This window comes from Simochromis diagramma, unplaced genomic scaffold (assembly GCF_900408965.1).
Source record: "Simochromis diagramma unplaced genomic scaffold, fSimDia1.1 OVJJ01000596.1, whole genome shotgun sequence".
Classification (NCBI taxonomy): Eukaryota; Metazoa; Chordata; class Actinopteri; order Cichliformes; family Cichlidae; genus Simochromis; species Simochromis diagramma.
In genome coordinates, this window is record NW_024387245.1 from 16,449,647 (window position 1) to 16,474,344 (window position 24,698).

Consider the following 24,698-nt stretch of genomic DNA (forward strand, 5'->3'; position numbering starts at 1 on the left):
TTTGAGTTTTTGGGCATGATGTTTTATCATGGTGGGAGCAGCCATTAGAAAATGGGTATACTGTGGTGGACGTGGACGGTGACAATACTCAAGCAAGCTGTGGTGTTTAGATGATGCTTAACTGGTGTTAAGGGGCCCAAAGAGTTCCAAGACAACATCTCCTATATTATTACATCACCATCAACTTTTGATACAAGCGTGGATGGATCCTTGTTTTCATATTGTTTGCACAAAGCCCTACCATCTGAATACAGCAGCAGGAACTGAACCTTATTGGATCAAACAAGGTTTTTCTTCAGTTGTCCAATATTGGTGAGCCCAGTTTCCTGTTCTCAGCTGACAGGTGCTGCTGTCGCCCATCTGGTCCAAGGATTAATGGGGGTTTTGTGTTCGGAGATGATCTTCTGCATATCTTGCTTGTAAAAAGTGGTTCAGTTACTGTGCATTAGCATAATATTAGAATATTAGAGTTGTAGTTCCTTATTAACAGTATCCTTGATTGTCTTACATTCATTTTCCCATCTTTGATCACTGCTATCAATGCCTGTGTTTTATGATGTACTTTCTTCTCTGTAAGTCACACCTCACTTCACTTTCACACACATGCACACACACACACAAACCTCTAAGGTGTCCCCGAGCAAAGACAGCAGCTGGTCTCAGCATCAAGTTGCATGTTTTAGCAAAGAAATATCAAATATCTTAAAAGTTCCCCTAAACATTTGAAGAGGTGCCTTTAGACATGGAATACACACACACACGCACACACACACACACACACACACACACGCACACACACGCACAACACACACACAAGCAAAGTGTGTTAATAGTGTGGTATATTATATGAGCCAATGACGGAGAGAGAACACTTACCATAATAAATGACTGATCGAGCTCTAGTCTATCCCCCACACACACCACCACCACACCTGAGCTGTGTTTTGTTAAGTTTTGTTAGAAATGCCATGATATTTCAGGCAAACTGCCCAGAGAACAGGAAAAAACCCTGCAGGTTGTTAATTATCCACCTCCTGTCTGAGCGAAAGAATCCCGACCTTCTAAATCTCCTTCTGTCGCTAATTTTCCCCCAGCATTCATCTTTTCTTTCTCTCCCTTCTTATGCAACCTGTTCATGAATACAAAATGGATGTGTCACTCAATTATTGTTTTCATACTGGAAATGGGCGAATGGCTCAGGCCAAGGTTTACACCAGAGCCCACACAAGGTTTTAAGCTTCCTTCCATTAACTTTATTTTTACTCCGGTATCAAAACAGTGAGTCATTTATCTTCCCTGCATAGGTGCATAATGTGCTGCACTTTTTCTTCTCTTGTAGTAGATTGTCCCCATGCAAGCAGAAACCAATACAAGTGCAAGCACGAACACACATGGCAGCTTTCTGTTTTCTTTACATGTTCATTTATAAACATTGTAAAGTGGTGACTGCGTAAGAAGCAGGGTTTGAGTCTCTTCCACCCAGATGTGTGATGTGTTTTTGTTGTTTTAGTTGCTTTCGGGGTTAAATCAGTCCCAATCCTCTATCTCTTCCAGCTCCGTGCTGTTTAGCTTGGAACCAGGTGGTTCCTGTTCTCTAACTTGTGCAATACAGTTATGTAGCTGTTCAATCTCAGAAAACCGCCCACATTTTAGGTCCTTTGAATAGATTTATATGAAATATTTGTACGACATGTTGCCTGCTTTACTGCGAGCAGCGGAAGACTGAATTGAGTTTATTTTTCAGCTAATCTCTTTTGTATTAAAGATAATCTTTTGCCGTTATTTGTACTTTTTGTCTTTATTCGAGCACTTCTCCTCCCACAACACCACAGTTTGTCCCAGTCCTTTGATTGACTCCAGCAGGGAAAAACAACTGAGTTTGCACTATGACAAATCCCCGGCGTGCCGAGTTGCGTAAATCATTTTTGTAAAAGTGAAAACGAAACGCACAACATCTGTTTTGATTTGTAAAACTGCATATAATGCAAATATGATAACTCAATTTTGATTGTTGCTTTGATTTCTGAATATAGATTAGTGAAACTTTTAGTGCAGTCAGACAAAAATGTTACATTTACCAAAAGAAAAGCTGTGTGGTTAAAAACAAATAGGATTGAGGATGATGGCGTGATGCGCCAATCAGTCTGAAACAGGGTAAATCTGGACTCCTCAGCCCACATGACCCTTTATCTTTGCTCAAGAGTTCTTTATGCTCCTGAGCAAATAGACAGTGAATCAGTTTGTGATACTCCTGCTAAAATATATCTCAGTTAATAGTGATGTTAATGAACTTTAATAAACTTTTCCCAGTTTTTATGTTTTTAAAATATTTTTTCCTGTCATCAGCTTCATTAAGTTTAGCAAAAAGTGTGAAATTAGACAAAAAATAAAGACTGGTTTGATCTGCTGTCTGCTAGCTGAGCTTTAAAAACCTTTACAACCTAAAAGACAAGACAGTAATCCTCTCAGCGTGGGATCCAGGCTCATTAAAATAGTCCACTTCTCCTGTCCTGAACTGTGACCCACTTTGGTTGTGACCCTTTCGGTTTAAGAAACCAGGCTGCAGAATGTATTATTCAGTCTACTGGGAATTAAACCTAAAGACAGAACTCCTTTTGAGTGAGAGCCAGGCTGAGTTTGAATGAACACAGATCCACATATTTCCATCCATCTAGTCAGCTATTATCTAAAACCACTGGGCCATTTACAGTCAGTAAGAGGAACAGAACCTGGATTATCACAGCATTGTGTCAGATTTTTAAATAATTGCATTCATTAATTCATTAATTTCATCTAGGCCAGACTAGTAATAAAGTGACAGTGCACATTATCGACTCCATCTATCAATTTTCTGCCAATTATCCAATCTGGGGAGAGATACGTGGACAGGTTGCTAGTCTATTGCAAGGCTAAGACAGAGAGCTCATTCATGCTCTCTGTCACAAGTCACAAGTCTTTACCCAAAGACTGGACCGAGAATAATCTTGATTTTTGAGTCAAAATATAACATAATTTTACAAAAGCCCATATGAGCCCATAATCTCATCAGGAGTCTTTACATTAGTCAAACAAACAGCCCATAGACTTGTATAGGACCAGAAGTATTTTTGTAACTGCAACTGTCGCCATCTGGTGGCCTTCAGATAAAATGCAGCTTTACGGCACTTTAGCTTGACTCTTCTCTTCTTAGCACTTACAGCCCAATCTCAAAATTACTTTTTATTGCTATGATTTTAGAAAGGGTCGTGGTTCTGTCTGAGTTAACCTTTTCTGTTGCTGCTTCTAAGTTCAGGTCCTTTTCCACTTCTCTTGCCTACGGTGTGCCACAAGTTTCTATTTTGGGACCTTTATGGTTTCTGCGATCTGCTCTCTCTTCCACACATTTTCAGCACAATTCTTATCACTGCTATGCAAATGACATTAAGTTGTATTTCTTTTTAAAGATATTTATTAGCTACATATCTATTATACCCACTTAGACTCCATTAAAAGTTGAAAAGCTTACAATTTTCTCCAACTTAATGAAGAAAAAAACTGAAGTCTTTGTGTCCCCAATGGATTTCTTCCACTTTTGCCAAATCTTCTGTCATGAGCCTTAGAGTAACTCTTGACTCATCCTCACTCGGGATGCTCATGTTAAAGATTTCTGGTTTGCTCTTGCTTTTATCACTAAGTTAACTTCCAGTGTGTCACACTCTGACATGTAAATTGTTATTCATGCTTTTATTTAATCACACCTCAGTTATTATAATTCATTGTTCACTTGTGTTCACAAAACGTCTTTGGAACGTCTGCAGGTTGTTCAAAATGATTCTGCGAGGCTTCTGACTAAGTCTTATAAGTACTCACATGTCACACTGTAGCTAACTGAGCCCCCAGCCTGAGTTCTGTGGGCTCAGTGATCCCTTTTAAAAAGCAGTTAAAATTTTTTATAAGATTGCTTTTGGCTAACTTGTATAAATAAGTTTTAGCATTTCTGTTGTGAAGCACTTTGTGATATCTTTAAATGTTATGTTCACTTACTTTAGCACTGGCTTCATTTTTTCAGAAGATAGTCAGTGTTTTATATTGTCTATGATGATGCCTTGAAGATTTCCATGAACTCTAGCGACTGTATCAGGACATCTTAAAAAAATAAGGCCGCACAACTATAACTCAGTTATCCTGGTCAAAGAGGTTTTTTGTTGTTGGTGTTGTTGGTGTTTTTTAAGTCCCCCCATTCCGAGTTATTGTGAAGAAAATTATCAACAGAGGCCAAACTGGATTTGCAATGGAAACATGCTTTTTAATGATGTAAAGTCGGGCATTTAAACATGGGAGCCGCAAGTGGCACCTAGAGGTACTGCAGTTTTCCCCACTTGCACATTGGTCTCATTTTTCGGCTCTTGAGGTTGCCCCATCTTCTGAAAGTACCTTCTCATTTTCCCATCCATCTCTGTCTCCATATGCTGCAACAACTCCCCCTTGTGTTCCCGACTGATACTTACACACACAGGTCTCCTGAATTTGAGGGGAGGATCTGAGGGTGGAGCTCCACCTCTCTGCGCTCTGCTCACAGACACAGGTATGTATTTTTTTTTTTTTGTTGGTTTTTTTTGGAGCCAAGTCTGTAATCCAAGGCCAGCAGCAGAGCATGAAGAGATTGTCCTGACGTTGTCAGTGTTGGGAGTGACATGGGCAGTAAAGATAATCGGCTGCATAGTCATGCATCCAGATGTTTCGCTTAACCAAGATGCAAAATAGATTTTAGGAGCCTACATAACCATGGGGAGTGTTTTGGCTGATGTTTTTCTGCTGCTGCTGGTCTCCACCGGACACGTTTATGGAGGTAGGTTCCTGCAGAGGAAAAAAATACTCCTTGTCTTAAACTAGATGTAAAAGTTCAACCTGGCATTTGTTTCAATACATTATAGCAACGTGAGAAAACTTTCACCTTTAGATGCATGTGAAAAATAATTCTTAAGGGTTCTTGGCGTGTATTTTATACATTACTGCTGCGCTGAAATGATTTCCATCATTATAGAGACAAAGGAAGGTTTTGCTGGTGTTATTTAGGCCTGTTTATTTTTTTTACAACCTTTGATTTACTTCAAATGGATCTGGCAGTTGGTTGCTTATTATCTAATCTTGTCTAACATTGCAGACTGGTGACATATGGCATTATGATGGATTATATTTGGGGGAGAATGCTTGCCCTTATGAATTTGCGGCAACATGGTTAGTTGAGCTGATGCCAGGAATTTTACATTTTTGGTGGTGGTAATCCTCGCAAATACAGCTTTGATCTTAACTCTTAAGCTCTTCTCTGCAATACATTTCTTTGTCCAAGAAAACAATATGTCATTTTCTCCACTACAGGTATCTGCCACTTAAATAGAAACACTTAACAACATTTGGAAAGTTTTTGTATTCGTATGTGTATGTGTATGCAAAACTTTCTAATGGTCATCAGCTTTGCCTCGGGCAGTTACACATGTCTCTGTACCACACCTGTTTGTCAGAGCACATAAGTGACTTGCATTCACATTGGAGATGTCTGCGAGTGTAGGAAGATTATTAATAATCCAATGTTCACTGCTATCATAGAGGCAGATTAGGGATGCATGGACAGACGTGGGTTATACTGACAGCGGGCTTATAGGCTTTATTCAGAGTGGCATGCTGGGCCAGTCTGCTGACTGAGTTATTCACACTGCAGCACATATAGTCAATAAAAGCTTTCATAGCAAAGTTTTCCCACTCAGAGATAAGAAGGGCTTTTAAGAAAAAAATATTAAGCCACTGTGACATATGTTACAGTGCAGACACATAAATGTAAATACTTTTTCTCATTCTAAAATTTTGTACCAACATTAAAATTTCCCTACATTTACAAAACATACATGAAAAAATAAATTCTGTGTTAAAGTTATTTACAGCAAGCACGCGCTAAACACCTAAATGTTAGATGTGTAACCAAAAGCACAAAAATATGTTTAGAGACCAAATACACGTCTTAACAAAGTTAATAGACCACCAACCAGAGTAAGATTTATGCCTAAATTAACATTAGCATTAGCACTCACCAAAATCATTTTTGAATGTGTCTGTAACTGTTAATCCACCAGTAAAATATAATTATTGTTTTTTTCAAACATTTTACAAAGAAGCTGAAAGAAATAGTGAAGAGCATCTTATTATTTTTTCAAACTTAGATACCAAATTACAGTTTTTACTTGTATTGCTGTAACAGAAACAAATTCATTTTAGTGGTTGAATGTTGTGCTTGATCAATTTTTGACTTTTTTAAGAATTCCAGTGTGTCAGCTCAAATTTGCCTATAAAAAGTGAAATTAGTTTGTTATTTGCTTAATAAACACAAGTTATAAGCTTAAACAAAGTTTTGATAGATTTGTTGTTATGACAGGTAGTCTAATAGATTTGTTAATCTTAACTATTTAATAGTTTAGATTATACAGGCCTGGATTGTTAATATTTTTCCTGTGCGATCTGGAAACAAACAAACTTTAATTTACCTTTAAAATGCATTGATTTTTTTGCCACCCTTTTATGTCATATAAATTGTCCCTTTATTTCCATTTTGTGGTCACTGCCTCTGCAGTGTTGTGCTGTCTGCTTTTACAGAGCTTTGAATCATTTTTAGTGCCACCAAACTGCAGCTGCATGCATCCAGACACATGGCTCTGACCTCTTTCCATTGAACGTCACAGTTTGCACAAATGGACAGTCAGAGAGTGTGTCGCTGCTTTGTAGATCAAATCGATGATGCTAAAGACACTCGTACTTTTTTGGTGCTCATTTATAGTTAGTGGTAGATATGCTGGCCTCATTGATAGATAAAAGTATGCTGTAATTACATGCTTATAAAGCCAGAGACGGGCAAGCATCATCTGTATTTAATTATAAAGATCATTGGACTAAAGGTGAATAAAAACAGAAGTAATGGAAACGCTTCTTGAATTTTTGTCAGCACTAATTCATGGCTCAAGATGAATATCAAATACTTTATATATGATCTATATAAAATGCTGATGTTGTAATTGAAAGAGATCTGCCACCACAACTGTTTGGGTTTAAACTGTAAGAAACAAATGTTTAAAATTGTGGGTAAAATTACAAAATAGCGTATTGCATGGACTGTCTTGTAATTATAAAGCAGTTTTTGTCATTCACAGAAATAACTATTTAGAAAGTATTAAAAAATAAGTAAATAAAAACTTCAAAAAATAAAAATAAAAAAAACAAAAAAACAGGAATTTCTTTGGAAAATCTTTTTTTCCCTTTTACTGTCATTTAATTTATCTATAATAACTTTGGTGTAGTATGAATGGCCACGAAGATGGTCTTTATCATTAGAAAATACTGTGATGCCTTTTAAAAAGATGAACTTCTGCTTTAACACTATGCTTTACTGTGTTTAGTGCAAATGTAATCATGCTATCATGCTAAAATGTGAACGTTCCTAGCATGTGCTCTGCTGTATAAGTACAGATTTACTAAGCCACAGTCATGCCTCACTTTGTCTTTTTGACATCTGTCATGCAATATAGTGCACATATTGCCTTGATTAAAACTCCTTCTAATGTATATTTTTCCCATAGTTTCCCATTGAAGTTAATGGTATGTATTTTGATCTAAAAGACCAATTTGCGTCATCTGGGTCAATGGTGGGGTCTAATGACGTCTAATGAACCCCTACAGAATGCATTAGTTGTCATTAATTGACTTCAGATAGCAGATACAGAGTGCACATAGTGACAGATCAGTCAATGCAGGTTAATGGAAGAGTTTTTTCCTGGTAGAAGGTCTATAATCACCACCAGATCGCTATGAGGGCTTCCTGTATGGTAGCAAAGGAAATTAAGCTTAATCCTCAAACATGGCAGTCAGAGCATCTTTGATTAACTACACGATGTTTTAGTGATTTCGTGACAGCTCAGGCTTCAATTTATATTTGTCTTTTTTGTTGTTGTTGTTGCACTGCTGCAGTTTCATTCTACGGAGATGGCTACATCTACCTGCGGACAGTTGAGACGTCCATACAGACGTTAATCCATGTTCGATTTCGAACCTCCAGTCAGTCAGGGCTGCTGTTTTTGGCAGCAGGACACACAGACTTCATGCTTCTGGAGCTGATCTCTGGGTACCTGCAGGTAAGAGGTTATAACACAGAAGAAACTAATCTTCTTTATCTCAAAGACACAAAAAATGTGAGACAAAGTGTATCACTGTGAGACAAGGTAAGATAAAGGCTATATTCATTTTAATAAAATGGCTACGGATTAGTGAAAACTGTTCAGGGGCCGACGTAAAAAAAGGGAAAAAAGGGTAAAAATTGTCCCTTGGGCCATTTTAGCTCATTAAATATGCTGGAATTTACTATCCAGAAGAAGACCAGCCAGAAGATTAAACCCAGAAATCTTGGTGTCAAATTGCTCAGCGAGTGGGGGAAAAAGTAACCCCCCGGCACTGCTTTAATTCCAGACAAGTTCATACACGAGTGAGGTTAAGACAGAAAACCACAATAGCTTAATAAAAATACCAAGTACAAGTCACTGGTGCTGTTAGAGAGATCTCAGTTGCATTTCTATTTGTGGAAAAGCCTTCATTTTCTTCATTTTGTTTTTTATGTACACACATATTTAACATGTGATGTGTGATATTTCGGCTTTCCTTGCAACTTTTTTGAGTTTATGAACTTTTTCCTTTTTCACCTTCCCCCTTAATCCTCAGGTGCGTCTTGATCTGGGCTCAGGTGAGCATTCGTTGCGCTCAGAAAAGGGCATCCATCTCAGTGATCTGGCGTGGCACACTGTGGATCTCACCCACACCCGCCATAATATCACTATGACTGTGGACCAGAACTCCCACACCGGCCTACAAATACAGGGACCAGATCTGGAGCTCGGTGTGGAGGATGGACTCCTTGTTGGCGGGACAGCTGGATTAAAACATCTCTATCTTCACAACATCTCCTCTGGGTTTAGAGGTTGCATGGACGAAGTCGTCTTCAATCAACATGACTTACTGTCCAGTCTCAGGCCACATTCTGGGTACAAGACCGTCCATGAGGTATCTCTGGGCTGTAGTCCACAGTTTTCTGCAACAGAAGAAGATCCTGTCAGTTTTTTCAGCTCAGAAGCGTTCATGTCACTCCCACTGTGGGATGTGCTTCAAGAGGGAGTGTTTGAATGTGAACTACATCCCGCTGCAAAAGAAGAAGAAGACGGCATTGTCCTTTATAGCTCTGACAATCAGGGAGGGTTTGTTGCCATTGAGATCGTACGTGGTCATCTGGTGGCTTCGGTAGGAGGTGGAGAGGGGAGTAAAACTGAGCTGCATTCTTTAACAAATGTAAACAGCAACCACACCTGGTACACCATCCAGCTTCACTTGTTGCCTCACAGTGTTCAGCTGAAGGTAGGCAAAGAGCTGGTGAAGGCCAGTCTGAGCCCAGAGATTCAGGTCATCCAGCTCACGGGGCCTCTCTTCGTAGGAGGGCTGGATGAAGCAGCTCGGGGACAAGCAAGGCGAGCTGGATTGATTTCTGTTCCATCTGGAGGAGAAGGAGGGGGCTCCTTTAAAGGCTGCCTCCGTGAAATCAGGGTGAACACTCAAAAAACAGGCCTACCTCATGCCACAGTCACCAAGGATGTCACTGTGGGCTGTAGGACAGGGCAGGCTCCACAGAGAGCAAGTCTCACCAGCCCAACAGATCTTCCTGGGGTTGATATCACAACTGCACAGACTAACGCGAAGAGGAGCCCTAACTTCCTGATGCTGAGGAAACTAGAAGTATCTGAGGGAGGCCGGGCACCTCTTGAACCAAAACACATAAAGGTAGTGCTGATCTTTCTTTTGAGTTTAGTGTTTTTTAAGTAATTGTGAAAATAAAAATAAGCAGCACCGATATATAATTCTCTTTGGACTCTTTGCCAGGTGAATTTGGACTTCCGTAAACTGGGCATTCATCCATCCCAGTTTATGTTCCGCGTTGAGTTACAGCCTGTTCATGGCCAGCTCCGGTTGGACCTGAGTCCAGACCCCGACAGGATTTTGGACGAGGGCCAGGAGAGGACCGTCACGATAGGAATTGAGGAGAAGGACTGGACGTTCAGTATGCTGGACCTCTGGCAGGGCAGGGTGATGTACGTTCACAGCGGCTCAGAGGACCAGAGTGACTTCTTCACATTTTCAGTCTTCTCCAGCAATAAGAAGGAGCTTCCTGTGTTTCTCAAGGGCAACCGTCTGCACCAGTTCGAAATTAGCATCAGTGCTGTGAACGATGCCCCTGTGCTCAGCCTGCCAGAGGGAAACTATTTTACTCTACTCGAGAAGTCCAGACGACAGGTAGGTACAGCAAAATGTCTGAGTAATTATACGTACAAAGATCAAAATTAATGCATTCACAATTCCCCCAGCTGACTACAGATGTGCTGAGAGTGCTAGATCCTGACAGCAGTCCTGAGGAGCTTGTTTTCAGCTCCCTGGGAAACCTCAACACTGAGGCTGGATACCTTGAGCATCAGGATTACCCTGGCAGGTTGGTGTTACGGCTTATAAAGCTTTAATGGGGCATTGCAAATCTTTTTAGATCCAGATACTGAGCTCTTTTGTGGAAGTGGTTGTTTGTGTATAATTAGTGTGGTCACTTTATACATCAGTATATTTTGCAGCATTACATAAACATTTAAGTCATTCCTAAACAGTTAGTGTAATACTTTTGTGTTACCCCTTGCATTAAGGCTGAAAGCCTGCCCTTCAGTCACATCTTGCATTTGCACTCTCTCTTGTGTCTTGACAAATTTGACCAAACTGGCAAAACTAAAATTATATTGTGGGCGACCGTGGCTCAGAGGGTTGGGAATCGCATCTGTAACCGGAAGGTCGCCGGTTCGATCCCTGGGCTCTCTGTCCTGGTCGTTGTGTCCCTGGGCAAGACACTTTACCCTACTTGCCTACTGGTGTTGGCCAGAGGGGCCGATGGCGCGATATGGCAGCCTCGCTTCTGTCAGTCTGCCCCAGGGCAGCTGTGGCTACAACTGTAGCTTGCCTCCACCAGTGTGTGAATGTGAGAGTGAATGAATAGTGATATTGTAAAGCGCTTTGGGTGCCTTGAAAAGCGCTATATAAATCCAATCCATTATTATATCAGTGCTGATTATTGAGAACATGTCTCCCAAATTTTGTATTTCTGATGATGGGATTTTGTGTTAAAGAGTCCTTCCAAAACTTCCTGAGCCCAGATGTGGAGAGTATTTCTTCAAAGCTGGGCCAAGCCCCTCATCTGGTAAAGTGTTTGTTGGTAGGATTTTTTTCACAGACATTGCACCAAGTGACAAAAACAAATTGAACCAATTTGTTTCATCCACTTGTCTTGGACGAAGTCATTTGAGTTAGTAAGCAGTATTATTCTAATTTTTTCCCGTAGTTTTCATCTTACTACAACTTTTAACTAAAACATTTTTTGTTGTTTGTTTTGACCTCCAAGGTTTTCACCTTCTTATCTTCCAGGCCCATCAACTTGTTCTCCCTAAACGATCTAGAGGAGGGTAAGATCAGCTTTATCCACACAGGGGTCTCAACTTCCAGGCTGGCTCTTAGGGTTAGTGACGGGCAGAAGGTGAGTAAAATAGCAGCTTGTCTTTTTTTCGCATCTTATGTCTTATCCTCTCAGATGGTATTTTGCCTCTTCGCTCTCCCTTTGTCAGGTAAGCAACACAGTAGTTTTGAGGATAATAACCGTGCCACTCGAAGATAAACTGGCGAACAACACCGGACTGGAGGTGAACCAAGGCGAAGCTTCAGTCATCACCACCAATCACCTTGCAGTACAAGTTAATGTGGCTGACCCCACAGTAGAAATCTGGTATAATGTTACAGAGTTCCCACAATATGGCGAGCTCCAGAGGTTACACTCAAGCGGCGAATGGAAGCCAGCGACCTCTTTCTCCCAGAAACTTCTGGAAAAAGAACGGATTCGATACCTCAGCACCTACCGTGGCTTACAGATGCAGAATAACATCACAGACCACTTTAAATTTAAAGTCAGTATCGGTTCCCTGGCTAAACAAGAGGCTGTTTTCCCCATCGCGGTACGATGGATTCACTTCAAGATCACACGGAGTAAGATGGAGCTCAATGGCGTTCAGGCTGCTGTTCTCACTCCCGAGGACCTCCATGTGATTTCTAAGGGTGTTAAGCTCAGTGAGAGTGACCTCCATTTCAGGATGGTAATGGTACCCAAGAAAGGTCAGCTTCTCCTCAACAACAAGGCCCTACAAAGGAACTCAACCTTCAGCCAGAGGAACATCAGTGATGGTTTGGTAAGGTACGAGCTAATCAACCGGCAACATGACGACACGAGAGACACGTTCAGCTTTCAGGTGTTTTCAACTCACTCCAACTCAACAACTTACGACTTCAGAATCAACATCAAAGCCGAGTCGACCACCGTCACTGTGATAAGCAAAGGTCTCTCAGTCATGGAAGGAGGGAGTAAAGTAATCACCAGAGATATTCTGTTCACTCACACAGCGAGTAACCGGGAGGTCCTCTACAACATTATAGAGAGCCCCAGGCATGGGCACATAAGGCGGATCAACCTCTCCAACTCAACTTCAATTAACGACAACATTATGGCGTTCACAAATCAGGATATAACTGAGGAAAGGATCATGTACGTTCACGACGACAGTGAAACTAAGCAGGATTCTTTCACATTTCAGATAGTGGTTTACAAAGCTCACAAACACACGAACAAGAAAGAGGACGGAAATGGAGAACAGCACACCTTTAATATCTCAGTGCAGCTCGTCAATGATCAGAGGCCCGTCAGGGTTGTGGATAAAGTTTTCCACGTGGCACGGGAGGGCCAGAGATTGGTGACGCTGAGTGACCTGCGTTATCGTGATGATGACTCAGATTTCGAGGACAGCTGGTTGGTGTACACACGGAGGGGGATCCCCATGGGAGAGTTGGTGCTGGCCAGTGATCCTAGCCACAAGTTGTATGAGTTCACACAGCGAGACCTCGAACAGGTAAGAGTAATAATGGCATCTTTTATAGTTTGTATATTTTTTATAAAGCCTGCTAATGCTTTTTTTTTTATCGTTGGTCATGATGGCCTCCTGCTTTTTCTCATCTCAGAAAAAGGTTCTGTTTGTCCACAAAGGAGTGAGTTTTGGGCGTTTTGTGCTTTTCGTATCTGATGGGAAGCATTATGTTTCAACGCTGTTGGAGGTGATTATTCTCTTTTTTGTTTTGTTTTTTTGGTTTAATAACAATGACAGGAAGGGTAATGTTGCAGTCACGCTGAGGAAACTTGGTTGCCCACAAAGTTATTACGAGCATGTGCAATGTCATCTTGTTGCCATTAAATTGTTGTATTGAAGACGAGGACCAAGTCTCCGGTGACTGGCAGTCAGTTGCTGACTTCAACAGTGACAGTGATAAAACATCAATAAAACTGAGTCAGTCTGCCAGCAGTTTATAATTGATTGGTTTCAATTTGGCAATTGCACACAATCTATTTTCAAATCTGTTTCTGTTCGCAAGCACAGAAATCTACATTAAACAGAAATTATTTTTAACTGCAAAATTACAAAGGCACTTCCTCTGGGAAACCAGTTGGTTACTTGCAATCTGAACTATTGATTCGGGCAACTATTGATTTTTTCCGAGTCATGTGAGTCACTGTGATTGAACCATTAGGCCCATGATTGGCACAAATATAAAAAAAGCTGAGTAAACCAAGCAGTAGAAATCTGGCAAAGATACAGATTAGGCATTCACTATAAATTCCTATGTGATGTGATTTATTTCATTTCTATTCATACCGTTTATTTGAGAAGACACTTTAGTGTGAAAATAATGAAGTTCATGTTAGCATGATTGGTCTTCTTTTTGCTGTGGGGTGCAGGTGATGGCGCAGGATCCTTACCTGCAGGTGGAGAACAACACAGGCATCATGGTCCAGCAGGGTGGGATCACGACCCTGACCTCTGCTAACCTCAGTGTCTTCAGCAACCTTGACATCAGAGACCCACACGAAGTGACGTTTGAGGTCTTCATCCCACCTAAACATGGCGAGATCTGCTTTATTGACAGAGAGAGTGGGATTATAACAGACGCAGATGCAATTTCAATATTCACCCAGCGAGACTTGATAGCAGGGCGCCTGGTATATCGCCATGATGGCAGCCACAAGTTGTCGGATAGCTTTAATGTGACAGCAAGAGCTAGAGAACGGAGCACAGAGAGGCAGGTGGAAAGAGGGAAGAGGGAGGTACATCTAGACATTGGAGTTTCGGTAAAGATTTACCTGGAGAGTCATCAGAGGCCACCAACAGTCAGAAACAACCGGCCAGTGGTGGTGGAAGAGGGACAGAATATCTCTATAAGCAGGGACAACTTAGAGGTAAGCAAAACCAAGATCCTCGCATATGCAGGTAAATTCTCTGATTATAAAATATGTTTAGTTTCATATTCAGCATCACTTTTGTGATTTTCTTTTTTTAACCAGGTGGTCCATGAAGACAGTCAGCCCTCAGAGATAGTTTTTACTGTGCACAGTCTTCCCACAGTTGGCATCATTCAGAGGTTGTCCACTGACAACAAGCATCAACGCATGAATGGAGGACAGCACTATAAAGTAGGTACCTCCATAAGAGGCATTTAAATGGAAACTGTCTGACAAAGTAGGCTAAGAGATCTCAAAAAGCAACATCATGGCACAATCTAAAGGAGCTCAAGTACAGCTGAGAAACAAAGTCACTGACAACTGTTAGTCTGGAAAGGGTTACAAATGCCCTTGTCTATTCCCTTGTCTCATTTCCTGTCACTTAGTGTTTGGTAAATAGACTGATTCTTATATAGTGCTTTTCTACTCTCCCGGAGTACTCAAAGCGCTCTATATAACATGCCACATTCACCCAATCACACCCATTCTCCCATGCTCTGACTCTAAACGGAGTGCTTTTTCTAACAACATTCACACACATTTACACTCCGATGGACGCATCGGAGAGCAACTTGGGGTTAGTATCTTGCCCAAGGATACTTGGCACGCAGACTGGGGGAGCCAGGGATCGAACCAACCTTCTAATCAGTAGGTGATTTGTGATATTTCGGCCTCACAATGAGGCTGCAGTCAAGGGGTCTGTTCACTCTCTCCCTCCATGCAGGGTATCAAAAAGCAGTCAACACCCACATTCACCCAGGAGGACTTGAACCAGGGCTTGGTCATCTATCAACAGCAGACCACAGGAAGCACCAATGATTCTGTTCTGTTGGAAGCAACCAATGGGGTGACAAAGGTTGGACCTATCAGGCTGGAGATTGATATCATCCCAATCCTGCTTCCTCTGCAGGTAAAAAGGTCAAACGGAGGTCAACTTACCAAACCAGAAAGCAGTCAGTCACTACTTTCTTCTACACATTTTTTGTTTAGGTGTCCGACTTGACCCTAGATGAGGGGTCTTCTATGCCGCTGACCTCTGACATCATTAAAGTCGCCAGCCATCACTTCTCTGGGATGAACTTCCTGTATCAGGTCATCAATCCACCACGACATGGACATTTGGAGCACAGCCGCATTCCAGGGATGCCTATCACAGCTTTCACACACACTGAGGTTTGACCGAACGCACTCAAAAACCAAGTTTGATTACACACGTAGCTCTTAAAGACTGAAAGACTCCATGTGTTCATCTCAGAGGCATCAAAAAGCAGGAAAAGACCCTTTTTTACTAGAAGGGCAATCAACACAACCATGTGTTACAATTTTGAAAACATTTAATAGGCTCTTTTTTTTTTTAATAATTTCTCACAAATGGAGCAAACTAGGACACAGGAACAGTTGGTCATTTAATGGGTTCATCTCATGGGTGACATGGTGGTGCAGTGGTTGGCACCATTGCCTGACAGCATGAACATCCTGGGTTTGTCCACTAGCCAGTGAGACCTTTATGTTTGTCTGAGTCCTCTCATACTCTCTCACAGTCCGAAGACATGCATATAGGGTTAACTGGTGCTTTTAAATTGGCTGTAGGTGTGAGTGGTTATCCTCCGTCTCTTGCCCTATGGTCACATTGATTGGCTCTATTCCAACCATGACGTTGTATTGGATAAGTGGAAAAAAATAGATGTTTTCTTCTTATACCCATGTTCTACCTGTTCACAAAACTTGTATAATCTTCATGGCCGATACTCAGGTCAAACATCCCTGATCAGGTCATGTATTTTGCAAATTAAATCTAACATGAAATATACAAAAGATACACTTTCCGTTGACCTGCTGACCTTGAGCACAATCACCCTACAACAATACCTGGCAGATTTTTCCTTAAATTAAATGTAGCGCTCATCTTTGTGATAAAATGCTTCATACTATGATGTGAGCTATCATTTCATTGGATTCGTTTGTTCCATTTTCCACACAACATCTGTTTGTAGGTGGAACGGGAGTACATTTCCTACATCCACGATGGCAGTGACACCCTGAGAGACAACTTCACCATTGTGGCAAACCAGACAGAAACCAGGAAACACAGCCTGCCGTGCGCCGTTCACATCAACATCACACCTGTCAATGATGAGACCCCGGTGATTACAACCAACCACGGACTGAAGGTGGGAAATGCCCACACACTGATAAGAAGAGTCAACACAATTATTATTTTCAGCTAAAATTATTTCAAAGACACACTTAAATCAAAAAGTCATGAAAGAGCTTTTTTATTAGTGCATATTAAAACAAACAAAATGTATCTATGTAACTATATATCTATATCTCTTTATAGTCATGCTGAGCCAAGCTGACTTGTCGTTTTTCCTTTCTGCTCTTCAGGTGTGGGTGGGTTCTGTTACAGAGATAACCACAGGCGATCTCAGTGCGGAGGACACTGACACTCCACCTGAGGGGCTGGAGTTCATAGTGACACCACCCAGCAATGGCCACTTGGCTTTGAAGAGCGCCCCCTCCAGACACATTCTGAACTTCACTCAAAGTCACATAGAAAGCAAGCAGCTGGTGTTTGTGCACAATGGTAAGCATGTGTTGCTGTTTTCTAAAAAGACCTTTGATTCAGCAGAGGAGTAGACCACGTGTTTCTGTCTGTCTGCAGGGGCGCCGTCGGGTGGCTTTCATTTCCAAGTGAATGATGGCCTCAACTTTGCTCCTCGTCAGATCTTTAGCACAACTGCCCATTCTCTGATCCTCACCCTGCAGAGAAACCACCCGATGGAAGTCTACCCAGGTATACCTGCTCTTCCAGCTTCAATAAATCAGTAAATGACTAGATAAATAAATAAAGTGACTGATGGTTTTGAACCTCAGAATGGCCTCTGTACTCCACAGTCACCACATCTCAATCCAGCAGAACACCTCTGAGATGTGGTGGAACGGGACTTTCAGAAAAAAATCTCTAAGAAATGTTTCTAGCACTGTGGTGAATCTGTGTCACAAAGAATGAAGGCAGTTCTGAAGGCACAACAGTGACAGGCTGATGTAATACACTGCAAATCCGCTGGGTGGCCTCGCTACTCTAAACCACAGTGCCTTATGTTCACACCAAAACCTATAAAGCACATGCGTTAAAACAGTTAAAACTGCAAGAACTTGATCTCATGTGGCACTATTGGGGGGGGAAAGAGAATTTGTGGCTCAAGAAGAAGTAAAACTTTTCCTCCTGATCTCTCTTTTGGTTATGTTGCTATTTTAAGAACAATATGAACTACTTAGCTACAACTTTTCCGCTGACAATCAATGGACAGTCAAAGGAACGAATGAGCACAGTTAGACATTCGAGTATGAAATTTTTGTTTGATATATTTGTTTTACAATGTTATGTTCGATCTCAGGTGACAAATATATTTGAACCTCGGCTGCATTTGGCACTTTGACTCAGTGACAGGATGTCTGTAGACTAAACATGCCCTACAAAGGTGTGGGGTGGGCTTGGCATGGGTTATTGTGTGGGCTCATGCCACAACACAAATGACATCTGGCCCATATTAGGTGTAGACTACTCCTGAGTGAAATGTACAGCAAAGCAGCAGATGTTGGTCACGTTAAGGCCAAACACTCTGGCATTGTTGACACATGGCGTCACCTGCTACTAATACATTAAACTCGGTAGATTCACTCCTTAGCATTACTTTTTTTGTTTATCCTGAAGGCTCTGTGACACCAATCTCAGACAAGGAGCTTCAGGTGGTTACTAACATTGCTAACGGCAACATCAGGAGGAACCAGTCCGTGGTCTTTGCAGTGACCTCTCCTCCTAAACTCGGCCGCCTGGTCCGACGTATGCCGGACAACTCCACAAGAAATGTTTCCACCTTTACACAGAGCATGGTAGGGATGTGTGTGTCTCCATGTGTCAGTGTTTGCTTTTTCTAAGAGGACTAACTTCTGAAAGAAATTCTCTTTCTCCTCCTCATTTATTTGGCTCTCTTAGTTGGATGATGGCGTTATCCTGTATGATCAGAACAAGCCAGAGTCAGTGGGATGGTCAGCTGCAGACACTTTTTCTTTCACGGCGTCTTTGCCTCCTGCTTCTCTTCCTCCACACACCTTCACCATCTTGATCTCCTACCAAGCCAATGAACATCATGACAGCTCTCAGCACAAGACCAGACTAATAAACAATGCAGGTACTATCTATGTTTCAAACTAATAAATATCATGTGGCAAGAAGAACATAATATAAGGGTGACTACATTTATGTCTGTGTTTATCACTCAGGTGCTGTGGTGGCTGAAGGAGGCAGGGTGACAATAGACAGGTCCAAGCTTGATGCCTCTAATCTCCTGGGAAAAATCCCAGAGTCCCATCGGAAAGACCACCACATCATGTATCGTGTGATTTCTTTGCCTCGCTACGGGATTTTGTCTATTCGAGGACACAATCTCACCAGGTACATAGCTGCTCTTATTTGTCATGAAATGAACTGAAAAACAAAATTAAAATCAAAGGAATGTAATACCATATACAGAGAAAAAGTAAATATATATATATATATATATATTCAATAAAAGATATATATCATTATACAGCTGGGATTAGTTTACATATACTATATCATGGCCATAAAATTTTTAATTTGAAATCATTTTGGATTTTCTCTAATCCACATGGGGTCAAATGTATACTCTTAAACATGAACATACACCCCTGTATTGGGTTAAATGTCCTTTATACCTCAGCCAGATGCTTCTGGTAGCCATCAGCAAGCTTCTGGTATAATTCTGACTGAATATCTGACCACTCCTCTTGGTAGAGTTGGTAGAGTTCATTCAAATTCCTTGGTTTCCACAAATTTTAATCGGGTTGAGGTCAGGGGCTTTGAGAAGGTCATTCCAGAACCTTAATGTTAGCCTGCTTTATCAATTTTAAAACCAGTTTTGAGGTGTTTGGGATCCTGTATTTGTGTATTTGTCATGTTAGAACCACCCAATCACGTCCAGGTTTTAGCTCCCTAGCTATTGATTTGAGGTGAACTCAAAGACTTTGTAGGTGTTCCTCCTTCATCATGCCATCCTCTTTGTCCAATTATATCATTGCCACTGGCAGTGTGACGCTACTGCTACCATGCTTGATAGTTGGCACCGTAATCATAGGTTTCAAAGCCCAGCCTTTACTCTTCCACACATAGCTCTTGGACAAATAGCTCAGGTTTTGTCTCATTTAACCATAAAACCTTTCTCCAGAAGCCATTTGACATGTCCATGTGAACAGATGCAAATTTTAGTTGAACTTGAAGGTGTTGATTTTCGAGCAGGGGCTTCTTTCTTGCTCTACACCTTCTTAGTCCAAACTGTCTCATTGTGGACAGCGACGCCGGCATTCAGCAGTTTCCATTGATGTCAGGCTTGAGTCTTGGTGGTTCCTGAACATTTTAACCAATTTCCTCTCATTTGAGGGTGACAGTTTGGGTATTCATCCAAGCTTGGCAAAGTAGTGACACATCCATAGAACTTATACTTACATACAGTTGTTTGAACTGATCATCTTGAACTTTGCAGTTTTTTTAGAAATGGCTGCAAGATAAGATAAGATAGATCTTTATTGTCACTCTTACCAGAACAATGAAACAAAGTTTGGCGTCTCTCCATTGGCAGCTTGTAGGTGGGTTTTTTGTTGTTGTTTGTTTGGGGGTTTTTTTTGCAAGTGACCTTCCCAACTTGTGTAAAGCTACATTTCTTCTACTTAGATCTTCATTGAGTTCCTTGGAGTTTTCCATTGTCACAGAGTCCAGTGACTGCTGCCTAACAAATCCTTTTTATGCTGGCAAAGAGAAATTACAATTTATAGTGAATCGTGATCACTTAGGAGAAGTCAATAGGCCTCAGCCTTGACAAGTTAAAAGACAATGCAGAACATTCAGCGCCACTTATTATTCTCTTCTTGTGTTGATTGATATATATATAAATACATGCATCAATGTAAATATGAAAAAAAGTATCAAATATGGCTTTTGGGTTATCGTCTTTTCTCAGGAACCAACCAGATTTTTCACAAGTCACCCTGAACAAGTTTGGCATCACATACTTCCACGATGACTCTGAGACCACAAGTGACAGCTTCACTTTTCGGGCCTGGGTGGCGCCTTTGGATCTCTCCTCTTCTTCCTCCTCATCATCCTTGTCGGCTTTTTCCTCTGACTCCTCCTCTTCTTCCAGCTCCTTTTCCTCTCTGTACTCTGCTTCATCATCTCCCTTTTCATCACTAGACACAGTTTCTCATCATCACGTTAAAGACACCACAGGGGTGACCGAGATGTTCAACATCACAGTAACACCAGTCAATGACCAGCCACCACTGATCAGAAGCAGGGCTCCCAGTATGAAGGTGGTAGTGGGGGAGAGAGTCGTACTTGGACCCAGCAGTCTTCAGGTGAGTAAGTGCAAAAAGGACAAGTATAAATTTAGGTAGAGCTGCAATTTATTTTTACGTCTACAAAACTTTTACATCATTTCTTAATCCTTCACTTTTCCCATGTCGAGGTGGAGGACCATGATACTCCTCCAGAGGAGCTGCACTACCTCGTGATAAGTAAGCCCAACAATGGCTACCTGACGCTGGGGGAAAGACCGGAGCCGGTGACCTCATTCACCCAGTACGACGTCAACCATGGCCGGCTGCATTTTATACAGCAGGTGAAGAAGGTTTACTGCAGCAGTGAAGCCTAAACATGTGTCAGTGTTATGTAATTAGAAAAAAAAATAGCGTCAGACTTACATTGTTGTAATTGTGATTGTGCAGAGATTTAAAAAGTGCTGGACATGGTTAATGCTCAATATGCCTTATTTTTGGCTAAGTGGTGCCATTATTCTGTGGTAACAAAGCAGTGAATAAAGTTCATGTTTATGTTTTTTCCACTACTAATTCCTGCGTTGTGTCTTTTGTTCTTCCTTTCAATGTTTCCTCCCTTAGGGCGACCCCTCAACAGGAGTTTTCTACTTCAACGTAACAGACGGCCATCACCGTCCACTCTACAAGCTGTTTAGTTTGGAGGTTATTAAGCCCTCGGTGTCCATTGTGAACAACACTGGCCTGTCGTTGATTCAAGGTCGGACCGCGGTTGTCCTGACAACCAATCAGCTTGCAGCTCAAACCAATGGTCAGAGCCGGGCCACTGTCTCCTACACTGTCACCACACCCCCTCGCCACGGACGCATCGCTATTAACGACCAGGAGGTCACCACATTCCGCCACGAGGACCTCCAGTTTGGACGCGTCGTCTATCACATGACTGATCTCAGCGAGTCCGAGGACACCTTTCAAATGTCAGTGTCAGCCTCATCACCTGGCGTTAATTATGGAAATGTAACAGCGACGGTGAAAGTGACCGTGCGGCCTCTGATCTACCTGAGAGAGCCAGTTCGAGTCCCCAGTGGTATCGCTGTGAAACTGGGAAAAGCCATGATTGATGCCTCAGAGCTGGCGAGAATCAGCCGAGCCAACCCGGTCTTTGAGGTTCTCTCTCCACCAAAACATGGAAAACTAGTCAAGGTAAAGCCATTTGTTGTAATGAGTCGGGGTTAGACGGTCCCTTTCTCCAGCTGCAATGTCATAAAACTACAGTATGTTGCATGTCTGACTGGTTTGCTGTTGACTTTCTCCTCTGCTATGTGTTTTCGTGTGTGTGTTTGTGTAGATAACATATGATCCTAACAGAGCGTCAGAGGTCCTGAAGTCATTCACATTCAGAGATGTGGTGCAAGGCCGAGTTGCCATCGAGGAGAATCTTAGTGACAGCGACAACCAGCTCCACAATAATGAATCCACGCTCACAACAGCTCAAGTCCACGCTCCCGCCACGCCTCTTAATGACTCTTTCAGCTTCCTGGTGAGGTCTGGAAACGTCCAGCCAGCAAAGGGCGAGCTTCACTTCACCATCTTACCTCATCACCAGATGCGCCACGGTCCTGGTGGTTTCAATAAAATAGACAAGATAGGTCGCGAACACACAACAGCCCGTCTACCAGCACACAACAGGACAACTGCCGGAAGAGCAGGATGGGAAGGTGGACAAGGAGGCTCTACGGCACACGGTGAGGTCACTGTGGGTTTGCACCCCCACATTTTGTCACACAAGCACCACAACAGGACACACCACAAGTTGAGGCCTCATAACCGACTGGGGAACCACACACGGAATGGGAGTCATGGAGGGAGATCAAAGAGCAGCGTAGAGGGAGCAGGAGGAGGTCACAGCCATGCCCCCCAGCCCCACACTCCTTCCATCCCAGAGAAACACGGTCCGGAGAACCCTCCTGACACCCAGCTGATTCATGTTGAGGTTCTGCCTCGTCCTGCGTCGGACCCCCTCCTCATTATCCTTCCGCTGCTAGCTTGTTTGCTTCTCATTATAATACTCATAGTTTTGATCCTGGTGTTCCGCCATCGCAAGGAAAAACAAGCTCGGCTTCGACTTGTCCAGGCACTCGCTGCAGTGCCGGTTCCCAATGAGGACAGCCCGTATCTGGGCAGGCCAGAGCGGAGTGTGGCTATGCCCTCAGTTATGGTCACCCCACTCGGCTCTGCAAGCTGCCCAACTTCTCCCAGGGTGCCCACAAGTCCCCGGAGGAGTCTGGCCCCTGGAATGACCTTCTGGGGGCCATTTGAGGCTGATTTAGCTGGTGGTGATGGGAATATTAGAGGCTGTAACAGTAATGAAAGAGATAATAAAACTTCTAGCAATCCGCTTCCACGTACTACAGGATTCAGGACCTCTGTGAGATCTAGGTCCCCGACTCCAACTCTAAAAGAGGGCCAGTACTGGGTTTGAGGGTAGTAATGCTGAAAAAACTGTGCCTTAGAGGTGTGTTTGTAGTGTGTGTGTGTATATATAAGATATGTGTCTGCTGTCCAGGGAACACCAATGGTCACCTAAGGCACATCCAACATGTACTTTTTGGAAAGACGACAGTAAAATGTGCAATGGCCATCACATTTAAGTTACGTTGCTAATAAATATGACTTTGTTCCATTAATACTGTCTTGAAATACCCATAATCCGCGAGGTGTTACCCACTTTTAGCATTTGTTTCTAAGATGTGAAATACTCTTCTGAGTAAAAACAGAGGAAATTATTGCCTAAAAAGCTCTTCTTCCTTTTTTCTTTTAAAGATTTCCTAGTTATAAGCAATGAACACAACCTGCCCTGGGTCCTTCTCAAGAAAATTACATCTTATTTTCCTTAAAGCAAAGAGTTGTTGCAATAATACATTTTATACTGAAGGAGGAAGTGAAACGTGGCCCAGGGTTCATTTCATTTAATGTGAACCACATTAACAGCAGCTATATTTTGAGTTAGCACATATATAACTGGTAATGGAAGTCACTCACCCACAGCTGTTGCACGCTGTACAGATGTCAGGTGTTGCTTTTTTAAAACATATTACGTCAGCCAGTAGATCATCATGTTTGTACATACGACTAAATGTACTGTAAGCTATAACACTCATCCCACATGTACAGACACAGGCATTATGCCCTGTCCTGTACTTTCCTGTGTCCTTTTTCTTACTACTCCTGCTGTGTAACTGCTTCTATGATCAATAATGATGCATTGTAAGATGTACTTGTCAATTCTGACCCCTTGTATGGCTGCATCTGTTTGCCGCGCACTGTGACAGTTTTTTTAATAAAAATATTTCTTAAATACCCATGCTGTTTGTGCAAATCTAAACATGTTACGCTATTTTTTTTAGTGACATTTCTTTTTCCTTTTATTTCCTTGTTAATGGCCAACACCAAGCATCTATGTGTCACGATCTGAGGAGGCAGACCGTGCGGTGGTGTGTGTGGTGGACCCAGGTGCGAACACACGAGAGTAGACTGGAGTAAACTTAACTGAAAGCGAGCCTTTGTGGCTGGTGACAAGGAGTGCAGACAAGGCAGAAACGCAGTGACAAACTAAACTATGACTAAACTGGGAAAGTAAAACTAGGAAAAACTAAGACACAGGAAACCATAACTATGAATACTAAGACTGGCTGTGACAACATGGAGGGTGGGAACACAAACGACACGACACAGACTACATGAAACACAGAGACTAAATACACATGAGGGATGATCAGGGGAAGTGGCCACACATGGGAGCACAGCTGACACACATGAACCTAACGACAGGACAGGAGAAGTGAAACTGAATACGCTGACAATGAATACAGACTTTCAAAAT

The 24,698-nt window shown here is 42.1% G+C and overlaps 1 protein-coding gene across 1 annotated transcript; it reads left to right on the forward strand.

Annotated features, from left to right (window-relative positions):
• Positions 1-4,431: 4,431 nt before the first annotated feature.
• Positions 4,432-24,177, forward strand: LOC120714509 (chondroitin sulfate proteoglycan 4-like). Its single transcript, XM_040000771.1, has 22 exons — positions 4,432-4,828; positions 7,990-8,153; positions 8,734-9,840; positions 9,940-10,350; positions 10,422-10,543; positions 11,515-11,623; positions 11,712-13,040; positions 13,150-13,242; positions 13,922-14,419; positions 14,525-14,653; positions 15,186-15,371; positions 15,452-15,634; positions 16,456-16,632; positions 16,850-17,048; positions 17,127-17,258; positions 18,180-18,358; positions 18,462-18,657; positions 18,749-18,920; positions 20,503-20,899; positions 21,010-21,162; positions 21,440-22,018; positions 22,164-24,177. The coding sequence occupies exons 1-22, from the start codon at positions 4,765-4,767 to the stop codon at positions 23,295-23,297; spliced, it is 7,713 nt and encodes a 2,570-aa protein (XP_039856705.1). The 5' UTR covers positions 4,432-4,764; the 3' UTR covers positions 23,298-24,177.
• Positions 24,178-24,698: the final 521 nt, after the last annotated feature.